Below are 14,973 nucleotides of genomic sequence, written 5' to 3' on the forward strand. Positions count from 1 at the left end.
TCTAGAACTTCTAGTGCTATATTGAATAAAAATGATGAGTGTGGGCATCCTTGTTTTGTTCTTGATTACAGAAGAAAATCTTTGACATTTTCACCGTTGAGTATGCTGTTAGTTGTGGACTTCGCATATATGGCCTTTTTTATGTTGGAGCACATTTCCTCTGTATTCATTGAGATTTTTTTGATCATGAATGGATGTTGAATTTCATCAGATGGTTTTTCTGCCATCTATTTGAAATGATCATATGACTTTTCCATTCATTTTGTTAATGTGGTTCACATTGATTAAATTTCCAAGTATTTATCCATCCTTGCATTCTAGGATTAAATCCCACTTGATCATGATGTATGATCTTTCTAATGTATAATTTGTTTTGCTAATAGATTGTTGAGGATTTTTACATCTTTGTTCATCAAGGATATTGGTGTATATATAACTTTTCTTATTTTGAGAGAATTTGAGAAGAATTGTTATTAGTATTTCTTTAATATTTAGTCAAATTTATTAGTGAAGCCCGGTGGTCCTGAACTTTTTGTTGGGTATTTTCAAATAATTGTTGCAGTATTCTTACTAGTAGTTGATCTATTCAGATATTCTGTTTTTTCATGATGCATTCTTGGTAGGTTGTATGTTTCTACGGACTTACCATTTCTTCAAGGTTGTCCCAATTTGTTCTTGTTCAACATAATTTCTCAAGGACCTTTGTATTTCTGTGGTATCAGTTGTAACACCTCCTCTTTCTTTTCTAATTTTATTTGAGTCTTTTTCTTGGTGAATCTATCTACAGGTTTGTCTGTTTTGTCTACATTTTTCTTTTTAAAAAGCTCTTAGTTTTATTAACTCTTTCTATTGTCCTTTTAGTCTGTGTTTCATTTGTTTTCGCTCTGTGCTTTGTTATTTTTCCCCCCTACTGACTTTGGGCTTCATTTGTTCTTCTCTTTCTAGTTCCTTGAGGTGTATAGTGAGGTTGTTTTGAGTTCTCTCTTGTTTCTTAATTCAAGCATTTATTGCTATGAGCTTTCCTCTTAGAACTGCTTTTGCTGCTTCCCTTAAGTTTTGTATGTTATATTTTCATTTTATTTCTCTCAGTATCTTCTTGATTGACTTCTTCTTTGACCCATTGGTTATTCAACAGTGTGTTGCTTAGTCTGCTCATATGTGTGAATTTTCCAGCTTTCTTCTTGCTATTAGTTTTTAGTTTCATAATGTTGTGATTGGAAAAGATGCTTGATGTGATTTTAGTCCTCTTAACTTTATCAAGAGTTGTTTTGTGGCATAACATATGATGTATACTGGAGAATGTTCCATATATGCTTGAGGAGAATGTATATCCTGCTGCTTTTAAATGAAATGGCCTGAAAATGTTCTGTTAAGTCCCTCTGGTGTAATGTGTTATGTAAGTTCAATGTTTCCGTACTGATTCTGTCTGTGTGTTCTACCCATGATGAAAGCAAAGTATTGAAGTCTCCTACTACTATTGTTGAATGGTTTGCTTTGGAAACAAACTGATATCATTCTGTTGTTTTTGAGATTGCACCCAAGTATTGCATTTCAGACTCTTTTTTTGTCTATGAGGGCTGCTTCATTTCTCCTAAAGGATTCTTGCCCATAGTAGTAGATATAATGGTTGTCTGAATTAAACTCACCCTTTCCTGTTCATTTTAGTTCACTGATTCCTAAGATGTTGATGCTCACTCTTGCTGTCTCTTGCTCAACCAGGTCCAATTTACCTTGATTCAGGTTCCTATGCATTATTATTCTCTACAGCATTGGACTTTCATTCTAATCTCCAAAAAGAGTAATGCCAAAGAATGTTCAAGCTACTGGACACTTGTGCTTATTTCACAAGCTAGTAAGGTTATGCTCAAAAGCCTTCAAGCTAGGCTTCAGGAGTATGTGAACTGAGAGCTTCCAGATGTGCAAGCTGGGTCTAGAAAAGACAGAGGAACCAGAAATCAAATTGCCAACATTTTTTGTATCATAGAGAAAGCTAGGGAATCCCAGAAAAACATCTACTTCATTGACAGTGCTAAAGCCTTTGACTGTATGGATCACTAGAAACTATGAAAGTCGCTCAGTCATGTCCGACTCTTTGCAACCCCATGGACTATGCAGTCTGTGGAATTCTCCAGGCCAGGATACTGAGGTGGGTAGGCTTTCTGTTCTCCAGGGGATCTTCCCAACCCAGGGATTGAACCCAGGGATTGAACCCAGGTCTCCCACATTGCAGGCAGATTCTTTACCAGCTAAGCCACAAGGGAAGCCCCAAGAATACTGGAGTGGGTAGCCTATCCCTTCTCCAGTGGATCTTCCCAACCCAGGAATTGAACCGGGATCTCCTGCATTGCAGCCAGATTCTTTACTGACTGAGCTATCAGGGAAGCCCAAGAAACTATGGATACAGTCCTTCCAATGATCCAGAAACTACGGATCACTACAGAAATTCTTAAAGAGATGGGAATACCAGACCACCTTACCTGTTTCCTGAGAAGCCTGTATGTGGGTCAATAAGCATCAGTTAGAACCAGACGTGGAACAATGTACTGGTTCACAATTAGGAAAGGAGTATGAAAAGGCTGTATATTGTCACTCTGACTATTTAACTTCTGTGCAGAGTATATCATGCAAAATACCAGGCTGGATGACTCACAAGCTGAAATCAAGATTTCTGGGAGAAATGTCAACAACCTCAGATATTCAGATGATACCATTGTAATGGCCGAAAGTGAAGAGGGACTAAAGAGCCTCTTGATGAAGGTGAAAGAAGAGAGTGAAAAAGCTGGCTTAAAACTCAGCATTAAAAAAACTAAGATCATGGTATCCAGTTGCATCACCTCATAGCAAATAGAAAGGGGAAAAGTTGAAGCGGTGGCAGATTTTCTTTTCTTGGGCTCCAAAATTACTGCAGATGGTGACTGCAACCATGAACTTAAAAATTTGCTCCTTGGAAGAAAAGCTATGACCAACATAGACAGCATATTAAAAAAAAGAGACATCACTTTACCGACAAAGGTCCATGTAGTCAAAGCTATGGTTTTTCCAGTGGTCATGTACAGATGTGAAAGTTGGACCATAAATAAGGCTGAGCACCAAAGAATTAAAGCTTTTAAATCTAGAGAAGGCTCTTGAGGGTCCCTTGGACTGCAAGGAGATCAAACCAGTCAATCCTAAAGGAAATCAACCCTGAATATTTGTTGGAAGGACTGATGAGAAAGCTGAAGCTCCAATACTTTGGCCACTTAATGCAAAGAGCCAACTCATTAGAAAAGACCCTAATGCTGGGAAAGATTGAGGGCAGGAGGATAATGGGGTGACAGAGGATGGGATTGTTGGATGGCATTGCCAACTCAACGGACATGAATTTGAGCAAACTCCAGGAGATAGTGAAGGACAGGTGAACCTGGAGTGCTGCAGCCCACAGGGTTGCCAAGAGTTGGACACAACTTAGGGACTGAACAACAACAATTACTGTTACTATTGTATTGTTATCTATAGTTCCCTTTAAGTCTTTATATGTTTTGATGCTCCTGTGTTGGGTGCATGGAGGTGTGATAGTCACTGAGTCGTATCTGACTCTTTGCGACCCCATGAACTGTAGCCTGCTAGGCTCCTCTGTCTATGGGATTCTCCAGTCAAGAATACTTCAGTGGGTTGCCATTTCCTTCTCCAGGGCATCTTCCCTACCCAGGGATCAAACCTGGGTCTCCTGCATTTCAGGCAGATTCTTTACTATCTTAGCCAGCAGGGAAGCCCTGGTGTTGGGTGCATAAGTATTTTCAAATGGTATGTCCTCTTACTAGGTTGAGCACTTTATCACTGTATAATACAGTGATCTTTTTGTCTCTTATTATAGTCTTTGTCTTAAAGCCTATTTTATCTAGAATAAGTATACCTCTCTCAGCTTTCTTTTGGTTTCTGTTGTATAGACTGTATTTTTATATCCCTTCACTTTTAGTCAGTGTATTTCCATAAAGTTGAAGTGAATCTGTTGCAGGCAGCATATTTCTGGGTCTTGTTTTTTTATCCATTCATCCACTGCCTATATTTTGATTGGAGAATTTAGTCCATTTACATACAAAGTAATTATCAATAGGTATGGACTTACTGCCATTTGGTAATTGTTTTCTGGCTGTTTGTAAATTCCTTTATTCTTCTCTTACACACTTTTTGATTTTTTAAATTAGTGGTATGCCTAGATTTTTTGTTTGTTTGTTTTTTGTGTACTTACTATAGATTTTTGCTTTGTGGTTACCATGAGGCTTACATAAACCCCATCTTGTGTTTATAACAGTCTCTTTTATGTTTGAATGCATTTTAAAGCTCTATATTTTAACTCTCCCCTACCCATTATTTCTCTTTTCGATGTCAAAATCTATATCTTTTTATCTTATGTATACATTGACACATTATTATAATTATAGTTGTTTTTACTACCTTTGTGTTTTAACCTTTACACTAGATTTATCAGTGATTAACCCACCATCATTACAGCATTAGATTATTTGAATTTAACTATATATTTACCTTTACCAGTGAGATTTATACTTCAAATATTTTCTTGTTACTTAGTGCCTTTTCATTTCAGCTTTAAGAATTCCCTTTAACATTTCTTGTAATACTGGTATATTGGTGGTGATTTCCTTCATCTTTTGCTTGTGTGGATAACTCTTTATTTCTTATTAAAATTTGAAAAACAACCTTGCTGGGTAGAGTATTCTTGGTTGTCAGTTTTTTCCATCAGCAGTTTAAAGGTATTTGGTCACTTCCTACACTTAATCTTGTGTAGGAGATGAACCTTGTCATTAAACTATGATCTAGCTCTTGTTTTCTTCTCGAACATTTGTGATTGTCCAGGCAGCCTTATTTGTTCTTAGTGGCTTCTAGTATTTGAGGATGTGCCAAGAGCTGTTAGTGTCCAAAGGAAAGGAATCAGTCAGCCCCTGAGTGCAGGCTGATTGTAAGCTGGACCCTCTGGCAGCAGCTTTTAAAGTATACCAATATACCTGTTTCAGGTGAACACCTCTAAATCCCTTACCCCTATTTTTCCCCCCTTCCCTCTCCCACTGATAACCATTAGTTTTTTTCTCTATCTGTGATTTTGTTCTCTTTTACTATTTAAAAATTTTTATTTATTTATTTATATTTTGGCCACACCATGAAGCTTGCAGAATCTTAGTTCCCTGACCAGAAATCGAACCTGTATGCCGTACAATGGAAGTGCAGAGTAATAACCACTGGAGCACCAGGGATTTCCCCTTCTCTTACCATTTTTGATGTGGACTTTTCCTTGTTCACCTGATGCATAGTTGTCATTCATCCTCTGGATTTCTTTCAGAGAAAATTTTTCTATACATAGCTGTATTGGTGTGTCCATGGGAGAAGGTGAGCTCAGGAGCATCCTGTGTCACCATCTTGAAATGGACAGCTTGTTTCTGTTTTTAATACAGGAAGTTAATTTGGTTTGACTAAACTGCAAGCTTTTCTGTGCAGTTCAGTTCTTATTCTTGGCCGGGATGCTTGCAGTCTCACCTACATATGCTTTGTTTGGAGATCTGCTAGAGAGTTGGGCGGAGCTTATGCATAGTATTTGAAGTTCCTCTCTTCCTCTCAGCAACCCATTCCAATATTCTTGCCTGGGAAATCCCATGGACAGAGGAACCTGATGGTTTACAATTCATGGGGTTGCAGAGAGTCGGACACGACTTAGCCGCTAAACCACCACCACCAGCAGTTTTCTCTTACGCTGCGACTCAGTCTACTTTTAAGCACCAGTGTGTAATGTGTTTCAGGTTAGAAGAACTTTGAGTTTTCTCTCAGAATTTTAGCTGTCCTGTGCTATGTCACCTGTGGTCATCCAAGGCTAACAGCTGTTTAAAAAATGGGAAATCACTCTGTACCATTCTTGCCTTTTAAGGATTGACTGCCATTCATAATCTGCCTGCTTTTGTTTACTCTGCAGTGCCTTCCGGTAATTATTTTTCATATTTTTTCTAGAGTTTATAGTTACTTGAGTAATGGTCACTCTGTTAGGAGTATGTTGTTGTTGTTCAGTTGCTTAGTCGCGTCCAACTTTTTGTGACCCTGTGGACTACAGCACACCAGGCTTCCCTGTCCTTCACAGTCTCTCAGAGTTTGCTCAAACTTATGTCCATTGGGTCGGTAATGCCATCCAACAGTCTCATCCTCTGTCACCCTCTTCTCCTCCTGTCCTCAATCTTTCCCAGTATCAGGGTCTTTTCCAGTGAGTTGGCTCTTCGCATCAGGTGGCCAAAGTATTGTTTTTTTTTCTCTGTAGGTTTTTTGAATATGATCAATTTCTAATTCATATATTCTTTTATTGTCTGTATCCATTTGAGCTTTTCAGTTTATGAATTGTAATTTTCTTTCATAGTTACAGATGCTTAATTATATTTAATGTTACAGCATTTTGTTATACTTTTCTTCTGTTTCTTGGCTGGGGCTGGGTGATTTTGTATTTTCAACTCCTGAAAAGTTTTTATTTTCATTTTATGTTTTTTGTATGGGTAGTGAGTTCGTTTTTATTTTTCTTGTTCATGTTTATTTTTGTTGTATTTTCCTGGACCATTGATCTCATGTTACATGTTTCCTCTTCTGTTTCTACAGTGAAATGCAGTCAGTTTAATTAATGGTATTATTTTTGGTCTGCCTACTCTGGATTATTTCTTAATTTATAATTTTCATGTGTCCCTTACTTTTAGCCACTTCTCTTCACCACAGAACCTATGAGAGCCATCTCACTCTCTGAGACTGCCTTCACCCCAGTAATAGTGCCTTTCCTGTGATTCAGTACAGTTTCTAAGTTCTTGTGTTTAAAATATCCAAAAGGCAGTCCTTTGATCCACTAAGTTTCAGATTTTTCTCTCAGTATTTCCCTATTCAGAGTAGGACCTCTCTGTCTGGAAAGAAGACCCTAGATTACTTTATATGATGTTTAGCATTAATATTTGTTTCACCATCATTAAGACCATACTGCACTTTTCATTCTTTCTGCTGCCTTGGATTCTTTACTTAGATGTCTTTGGAACACTCTGCTGACATCTGGTGTTTATTTTCCCACTAACAAGAAAATTGAAATTTGTAGTATCTCTGTTTCCAGGTTACATTGTAGGCATAGGTGTTGTGTGATTTTGTTTTCTTTGCTTATTGGTGATTTTCTGGAAGCTATGTGGAAGGAATTGCATTTAGAAGAATATAATTGTTGACAGCCTTTTACTATTAAAATAATCAATGTTACCAACCTAGACTTTGGACTTTTTTAGATGTTTGAATTTCCTTTTCTTTATAATAAGTGACATATTCTAGGGATGAATGTTAAGGATAGTGGAAAAGAATTGCCGCCACTTTTCAGATAAATATTCATTCTCACTACTCACTTGACCCTTACTAGACCTTTGCTAGACCCTCACTAGACCCTTACTTCATCCCACAAGCCTTCTTCGAAAGCCTTCTTTGAAAATAATCAAGGAATAGAAGAGGCTAAATTATGAAACAAAAATTTTTATCAGCTATAGTGTCCTGCTTTACAAACATTTTTATTCAGAGAATCCCAACAAGGGCCCAAAATACCTCATTTCTAAATACTATACAGTTAACCAAATATGTTAGATACAGGAAACTCTACTGTGAGTTAATGAGTGTCTTTGTTAACCTAGAGGAGGCTTCACTGAAGTAGTATTTCATGTTATTCCTTTTTTTGATGCCCTAGTTCTTACATCTGGGAAGTATACACCGTCATAAAATTTAATATGCATGAGCACTAGGCCTTTCTTTTGAATAGTGAAGAGGAGGACTATTTGAAAGGAAAAATTGAGGGACTTCCTTGATGGGTCCAGTTGCTAAGACCTGCAGGGAACCTGCGTTCAACCCCTGGTCACGGAACTAGATCTTGCACATTGCAACTAAATGAATGAATGAATATTTTTTAAAAAGAGAGAGAAACAGCAAAGCTGTGTAAGTGTATATATAGCACTTGAGTATCTGAAAATCAATTCCTGTGTATTTCTGCTAAAATTTGCATACTTTCTGCTAAAATTTGTAGGGGTACATAGACCACAACTCTAGTGAAACACTTGTACATGTGGACAGAGAGATGTAATAGAAAGGTTTTTACAAATCTGAATGTTCATCAAACGGAAATGAATAATTCATGAACTATGCATACAACCCATGACTTAGCTGGAGTGGAAATGAGTAAACTAAAAAACAAACAAACAAACTGTTTCTCATGGATCTCTCAGGAAACAAACACTGAGTTAAAAAGCAAGTTATAGAAGATTATGTTTAGTATGATCCAATTTATATAAAGTACATGGAAAAATACTATTTATATTCACTTTTAATACATTAATAATAAATATATAAAAATACGTTCCAGGATAAATAAGCACTAATAATTTTGGGATAGTGATTCTTTGCAGGAGGCATAAGAGACCTGGATTTAATCCCTGGGTCAGGAAGATCTCCTGAAGGAGGGCCTGGCAACCCGCTCCAGTATTCTTGCCTGGAGAATCCCATGGACAGAGGAGCCTGGCAAGCTATGGTCCATAGGGTCGCACAGAGGCGGACACAACGGAGACAACTTAGCACATGTGCACAGGATACAAGTGAGATGAGAAGATACAGTCTTTTTTTCTGGGCACATTGGTATCTTAAATAAAATCAGAATTATCTTATTAGTGAAAAAAATAGAGAAAGTCTTTTATATAGGTATTGTGTAGGTAGGTAGTCTCTGCATCTTCTGACCAATGCCAAGAATTGGTAGGCCTGAGTTAGGGTACCTATGGATCTGCTGTATTATTCCTCATAGTTCTCTGTATGCTTTAAAATAGCTCATAATAAGTTTTAAAAATAATAAATGAATGAATGAATTAATGATGGTTCTATGTCTAGAGTCTTTGGACATAAGCAGATAGAGGTGAAGTGAGACTAAATTCATTCTCAGATTTTATTTCCTAGATGAAACGATCCAGAGTCTTTAGCCTCGCTTCAGGTTCTCCTCAGTCATCCAAACAAAGAATCAGCCAAAGGTAATCTGGGCATGGTGTGGTTTGGCATCTCTCCCAATCACCCTACTCGTGTATGTGAGATTTCTCTGACCTGGGTGTTCACTTCATGTCTCTCCTTTTGTTTACTGTTTGTCTCTCATGCTGTCCTTAGCTGTGACTGTGTGTATACCTCCATGTAGGCTTACAAGTGTGCATGTGTGCATGGGGTTTCAGACAGTGAAGAATCTGCCTGCAATGCAGGAGGCCTAGCTTTGATCCCTGTGTCAGAAAGATCCCTTGGAGAAAGAAACTGCAACCCAAATCAGTATTCTTGCCTGGCGAATCCCATGGACAGAGGAGCCTGGCAGGCTACAGTCCATGGGGTTGCAAAGAGTTGGGACATGACTGAGCAGCTATGCACATATGTTTATAAATGTGGGTTGTGTTTGTTCATGGACCCCAAGAATGATTTTTTTCTAACTTAAATTATACATTCATTTTTATCATGGTTTGATCAGTTTTGAGTTTTACTTAAAATTTTGGGAGATCTTGTTGTCTCACCAAAAAAACACAGGACTAAAATCTTGATGACTTGAGTCATAGTCCTAGCTCTGCCCTTACTGACTGTATAAACTTGGCCAGTTTATCCTCTCAGTGTTGTCCCAGTATAATTGTTAAGAGATCAGGAGGTTGGAAGGGATGAGTTAAAAGGGTCCTGTGAATGCTGACATTGTGGGGATTCTAAACATCACCATATGGCATTTCTGAGCTGGAAATGACATCTGTGACAGTGCTCTGAGGTGAGACGAATGATCTCCAACCCCTTCGTCCTCTCCACCTCCTTTTCTACCCCATCTTTTTCTCCTGACTCCCTTTTCATTGATCTCCTTTTCTCCTTGCCCCATGCCCCTGTCTTCTACCTGATTTTCTCCATCCAGTGTATTTCTAACAGAAGAAGAAGACCCTGTGATTGGCCAAGTGAATCGCAGGATTCAGCTTATCACTGGGCTGTCAGATGAAACAGCCGAATTTCTCCAGGTATAAGGTATCTGAGTCAACCTGAGTGTGGAATCTGTGTCCTGTCCTGTCCCCCTTTCTTGCCCTTTCTAATCAGGCACTTGAGCCATAGTTACCTCTGCCCTGAAGCTTTCCATTCTCCAGTCTGAGGACATGGGTCTTGAAATGTTGTGAGCCCCACGCTATGCCCCTTCCCACAGAAACTTACCCAGCCTGATTGTTGGTTGTCTTTTTATCTGGGCCCAAATGGTGGAGGGTTTAAGAGCATGAACCTCAGGAATCAAAAAGCATGGATAAGAATTCAAGCTTTATGACTTTCTGTCTGTGTCACCTTAGGTAAATTCCGTGTTTTGTCTGATCCTTAGTTTCCTGGTCCAGATGCAGGTGCTAGGTAAACTGCTTTTCGGTCTTCATTTAGAAGCAGGCTTGGGAATGCAAAGTTCTTGAGCTGGCTTGGAGGTTTCTCACCTAGCTAACCATGTTTTTTTTTTTTTTTTTACTGACAGGTTGCTGATTATGGCATTGGAGGATACTATGAACCTCATGTGGATTATTTTTTGGTAAGAGCAAAATATCGGTCCTTTGGGCTGTGTTTCAAGTGGCAGGAAAAGGTAGCAACTCACATGGAAGGTTTGGCTTGTACCTCAGGGTCCTCTAAATTCTCAAAGATAAATCTTTGGGGACTGTCTCAAAATTAGACTCAGAAGAGAAAACAGATTTTATTGTCTTCTAGTGTGGTGCTGCCTCCACTAGGCACCTGGACTTGAGATGAATTCTTGGGGTAGAAAGTGATGGAGAGAGAACTACACAGAGTCTTTTCCTCCTACCTGTGTCCCCTCTCTTGTGCTAGAAGGTTCCTCAGTCTCTTCAGGCAGACCTCATTCCTCTGTTGATAGGAGAAACACTTGAATCTATTGCTCTGAGTTCCAGTACTTCAGCCTTGCATAAGCCCCTAGTGTGGCTGAACCAGACACTGAAAGAAGATTGGTATTTGTGCTCTGGGAATGACAAGCTGAATCAGCAAACAAAGCACCAAATGTTTCTTCAACACTTTTGATATCCTGGTTACTCTCCTAGGATCTAGGGATAGGAAGGCAAAAAAAAAAAAAAAATTCCCATTTTCAAACAGAGGCATGTTTTTTTGTGAGTCATGCATGTGACTAGTTACTAAGTTACTGAGTAAGTGCTATAAAGAAGGTATGTGCACAGTGTCCTGAGACCCAGTGAACAGGCATGCAGCCTGAATGTTCAGAAAAGACTTCCTGGGAGAGCTTAGGTGTAAGCTAAGATTGTTCCTTTAAAACTGTCCCTTCATAAGAAGGTGTCCCTAGAATCAAAGCCCTGTCTCACTGCTGCTAGAATATAGTCTAAAAGTAGCTGTCTCTACAGTCAAGATTGACCCACTGGTTACAGGAATCTGTGAAACCATATTCTTGACGTTGTGGGAATAGCTTTTACTGAGGAAATGATATAGATCTTGAAAGCAAAAGCCAATCCGTTTCTATAGATGGATAAGACCTCTTTGTGATTCCACTCTGAAATGTTCCTGACTTATCCAGCTCTAAGATCAAATGTTTTCTAGAGTGGCATGCATTCCTTCTTAGTTATCTTTTCTGACCCACTTCCTTTGTTGAGTTTTCTGTCTCCACCATGGAAAAATAAGTGGATTGGTGGTTTGTTCTTTGAATGTAACATTTAGTTCCTATATCTACCCTTTCTGCCTGGATTCCCATCTCACCTGCCTATATGTTCATATCCATCCTTGAGGAGCAAGGTGACCTCCGTTTGGCTGTGATGAGTTTCTCATTCTCATAATGGTTGGGAAAGCAACTATTGTTCATGCTTCTTAACTAGTTAAGCTTAAGACCTGTATATTCACTTTTACCTAAATTTCACAGGACTTTGACAATAAGGCTTTGGAATTTATTGTGACTGGGAATCGCGTGGCCACATTCATGAACTATGTATAAGTATGATCAGTACGGGCTTGCCCCCTAGACACACTAAGCATGGGCTGGAAGCGTCACCACTGAACAAAACATTGAGGACTTCGATCCAGGAATTTGTATTTTTTAAAACACTGAAGTAGATTCTAATGATCAACCTGGTAAGGGAACTACTATAACTTAGTGATTAAAAGTAGAGGGGGAAAGAGGGAAAGGGAAGAGTTGCAGAATCCCTTGGGGGAGTCATTCGGTTACTCCTTACATTGTCAGTCTCTTCATTGAGGGGTGAAGATCTAGAACTATTTGTTTTGACAGTCAGGTGTGATTTCCTCCTTCGGACTAGGGCTAGTTTTTTTTCATTTTCTTTAAGTAATTGTTTAATTTTTTAAGCTGATTTTAAAACAAGCAATGAGGGAAAAAAACTCTTAGGATTCCTGGAGGTGTATAACAGACATTTTTCTACTGTCTTTCCTTCTCTATCCAATTTATGTCAAATAATAGTCTGGTATTATCACACTGCTTTTAAAATTTCCAAAAAATTTTCCAAAGTTATAGCAGATTTAAACCTCACTTCTGTGAGGGACATCTTAGAGACTTTTGCTCATCACTAAGGACTACTAAAGGAAATTGACTCTGAATATTCATTGGAAGGACTGACGCTAAAGCTGAAGCTCCGATACTTTGGCCACCTGATGTGAAGAACCAAGTCATTGGAAAAGACCCTGATTCTGGGAAAGATTGAGGGCAAGAGGAGAGAAGGGTGGTAGAGAATGGGAAGTTAGATAGCATCACGGACTCAATGGACATGAATATGAGCAAACTCTGGGAGACAGGGAAGGAGAGGGGAACCTGGTGTGCTGCAGTCCATAGGGTCACCATGAGTCGGACATGTCTTAGCGACTGAACAACAACAACAGTGACTGCTTCAAAGGGGAAAGGTTTCTGTCTCATTCTTAATCATTCCTTTTGGAAGGAAATGATTGTCAATATTGAAATTCTGTCATACCCAATTTGAGGTTGGTACAACATGAAGATCCTTCCTGTTCTTTTAATCATCATTATTAATAAGAAAAAAAGAAAAAAGCTTAATTTGGACAAAGAATATTCTTTCAGGAATTTTTTGAGTATGACTTGTTTTATTTGTTTCAATGAGTGATTATAACTTAGAAAATGGGTATGGGTGGTCTGCTTTAGTTCCAATGGGCAGTAGTCACAATGTGTAAATTTCCTGTTTTCACCAAGATAAAATAAGAAAAATCATTAATTACAAAATTAGTATAAGGCATTATAGGCCTAATATTCTAGGTACAGATTATTTGGAACAGTTATCCCCACATCTTTTCTCCAGCATGAACATTGAAGCAATGCTTTTATGGTATGTCAAGAAACATTGGTCAAGGATTTAGAAGAGAAGGTGGTAAAGAAATGTAGTTTGAGTTCTCTTGTGAATTAACTATATTCCTAGCTCTCCCAGTCTTTGCTACTGCCACAGATATTTGGGAGTTATTCTGTTTGCTTCTCTCGTAGTTTAATAGACGAGATGGCAGGTATAGTATTTAAAGTTGATACTAATTATAGTTGCTGGAGAAGGAAATGGCAACCCATTCCAGTATTCTTGCCTGGAAAATTCCATGGACAGAGGAACATGGCGGGCTACAGTCCATGGGGTCACAAAGAGTTGGCCACGACTGAGCACATCAGCACTAATTATAGTTCACTTTCTTTGCCTTATGTATATGCTGCTTGCCACATTCTTGGAACAGTTGCAGTATTTATTATTTACTTTTATATAGATGATTTAGTGGAAAGGGCAGATCCTTTAGTAACCCCAAAACAAAGTTCTGATGCTGAATCTGCTAGAAACTAGCTGCGTATATTTGGCACGTTGTTGCCTTTGGGTTTTTTGTCCCCATTGATTTATTGGTCAGTTAAAGGTATTGAAATAACCTGTCCCAATTTCTAATTCAGTTTTGTTAGTCTCCGCAACAGTCAATTAGAAAATATTTATTGGCAAAAAAGAAAGAAAATATGTATTGGCACCTGCGGGCTCCCCCAGTGGCTCAGCGGTAAAGAATCTGCCTGCAGTGCAGGAGCCACAGGAGACGTGGGTTCGATCTCTGGGTCAGGAAGATCCCCTGGAGGAGGGCATGGCAACCCACTTCAGTATTCTTGCCTGGAGAATCCTATAGACAGAGGAGTCTGTGGTGTAAGAGTCCATAGGGTCACAAAGAGTCGGAAACGACTGAAGCGACTTAGCACACACACATTGGCACCTACAGTGTACTAGGCATTGATTATTATTAGGTGCTGAGAATGTTGCAGTGAGTATAATCACCAAAGTGTCCACGCTTGTGAAGATTAAATTCAAGTGGTGTAATTTAACGATAAATAAGAAAAATTAAAAATCTATTAGTAAGATGAATGCACATTTTAGAAGTCTTATAAAGGAATTAATTATAGTGGTATTAAGAAAAATAACCTATGTTGGAAGAGTTTGTTGATTAGGGAAAATCTCTTTTAAGGAAATTACATTGGGATAATAATGAGACAGCTGTATGAATGATCTGAAAGATGAGTGTAACAAGTACAAAGGCTCTGAGACAGAGAAAAACTTAGCACAAAGAAATATTTTTAAAGTAGCCCTTTCAATTTCAGCCACCATTTCCTGGACGTTTTCAGACAATCCTGATCTCCAAGCCCTTAGATATGGCAGTTGTGCAGTTTTTCAGAGACTTACATAGTAACAAAGCATTGGGAGCATGCTCATTTGGACCTCGAGTCATTGTCTTGTTACTACACAGGAAATATGAAGGTGCTCTTCATTCCTGTGTCAGGCTTGTACCTCTGCTGTAATGGGTGGCACACCAGTTAGTCTGACCCAAACCCTCATCCTGAGATGTCTGAGCCTTGTTTACCATTATGTTTTGAGGGCATGAAAGATACACTTGTCCCTTTACTATTAAAATTTAACAGGTTCAAGAAACCCTCCAGTGGATCACCTGAGC

General features: G+C 38.7%; 1 protein-coding gene across 3 annotated transcripts in view; it reads left to right on the top strand.

Annotated features, from left to right (window-relative positions):
- LOC145510062 (prolyl 4-hydroxylase subunit alpha-2-like) overlaps window positions 1-14,973 on the top strand; it is a 109,729-nt gene that overhangs the window by 71,594 nt on the left and 23,162 nt on the right. For 2 of the 3 annotated variants that reach the window (XM_081500212.1, XM_081500213.1), the window contains exons 9-11: window positions 8,977-9,047; window positions 9,944-10,043; window positions 10,529-10,582. In XM_081500212.1, the coding sequence (XP_081356338.1) occupies window positions 8,977-9,047; window positions 9,944-10,043; window positions 10,529-10,582 (225 nt within the window). Of the gene's footprint in view, window positions 1-8,976; window positions 9,048-9,943; window positions 10,044-10,528; window positions 10,583-11,920; window positions 11,987-14,973 lie in introns of all 3 variants that reach the window. The other variant, XM_081500211.1, reaches the window with a different exon arrangement.

This window comes from Giraffa tippelskirchi, chromosome 6 (genome assembly GCF_054371585.1).
Source record: "Giraffa tippelskirchi isolate mGirTip1 chromosome 6, T2T-mGirTip1v1.2.pri, whole genome shotgun sequence".
Lineage (NCBI taxonomy): Eukaryota > Metazoa > Chordata > Mammalia > Artiodactyla > Giraffidae > Giraffa > Giraffa tippelskirchi.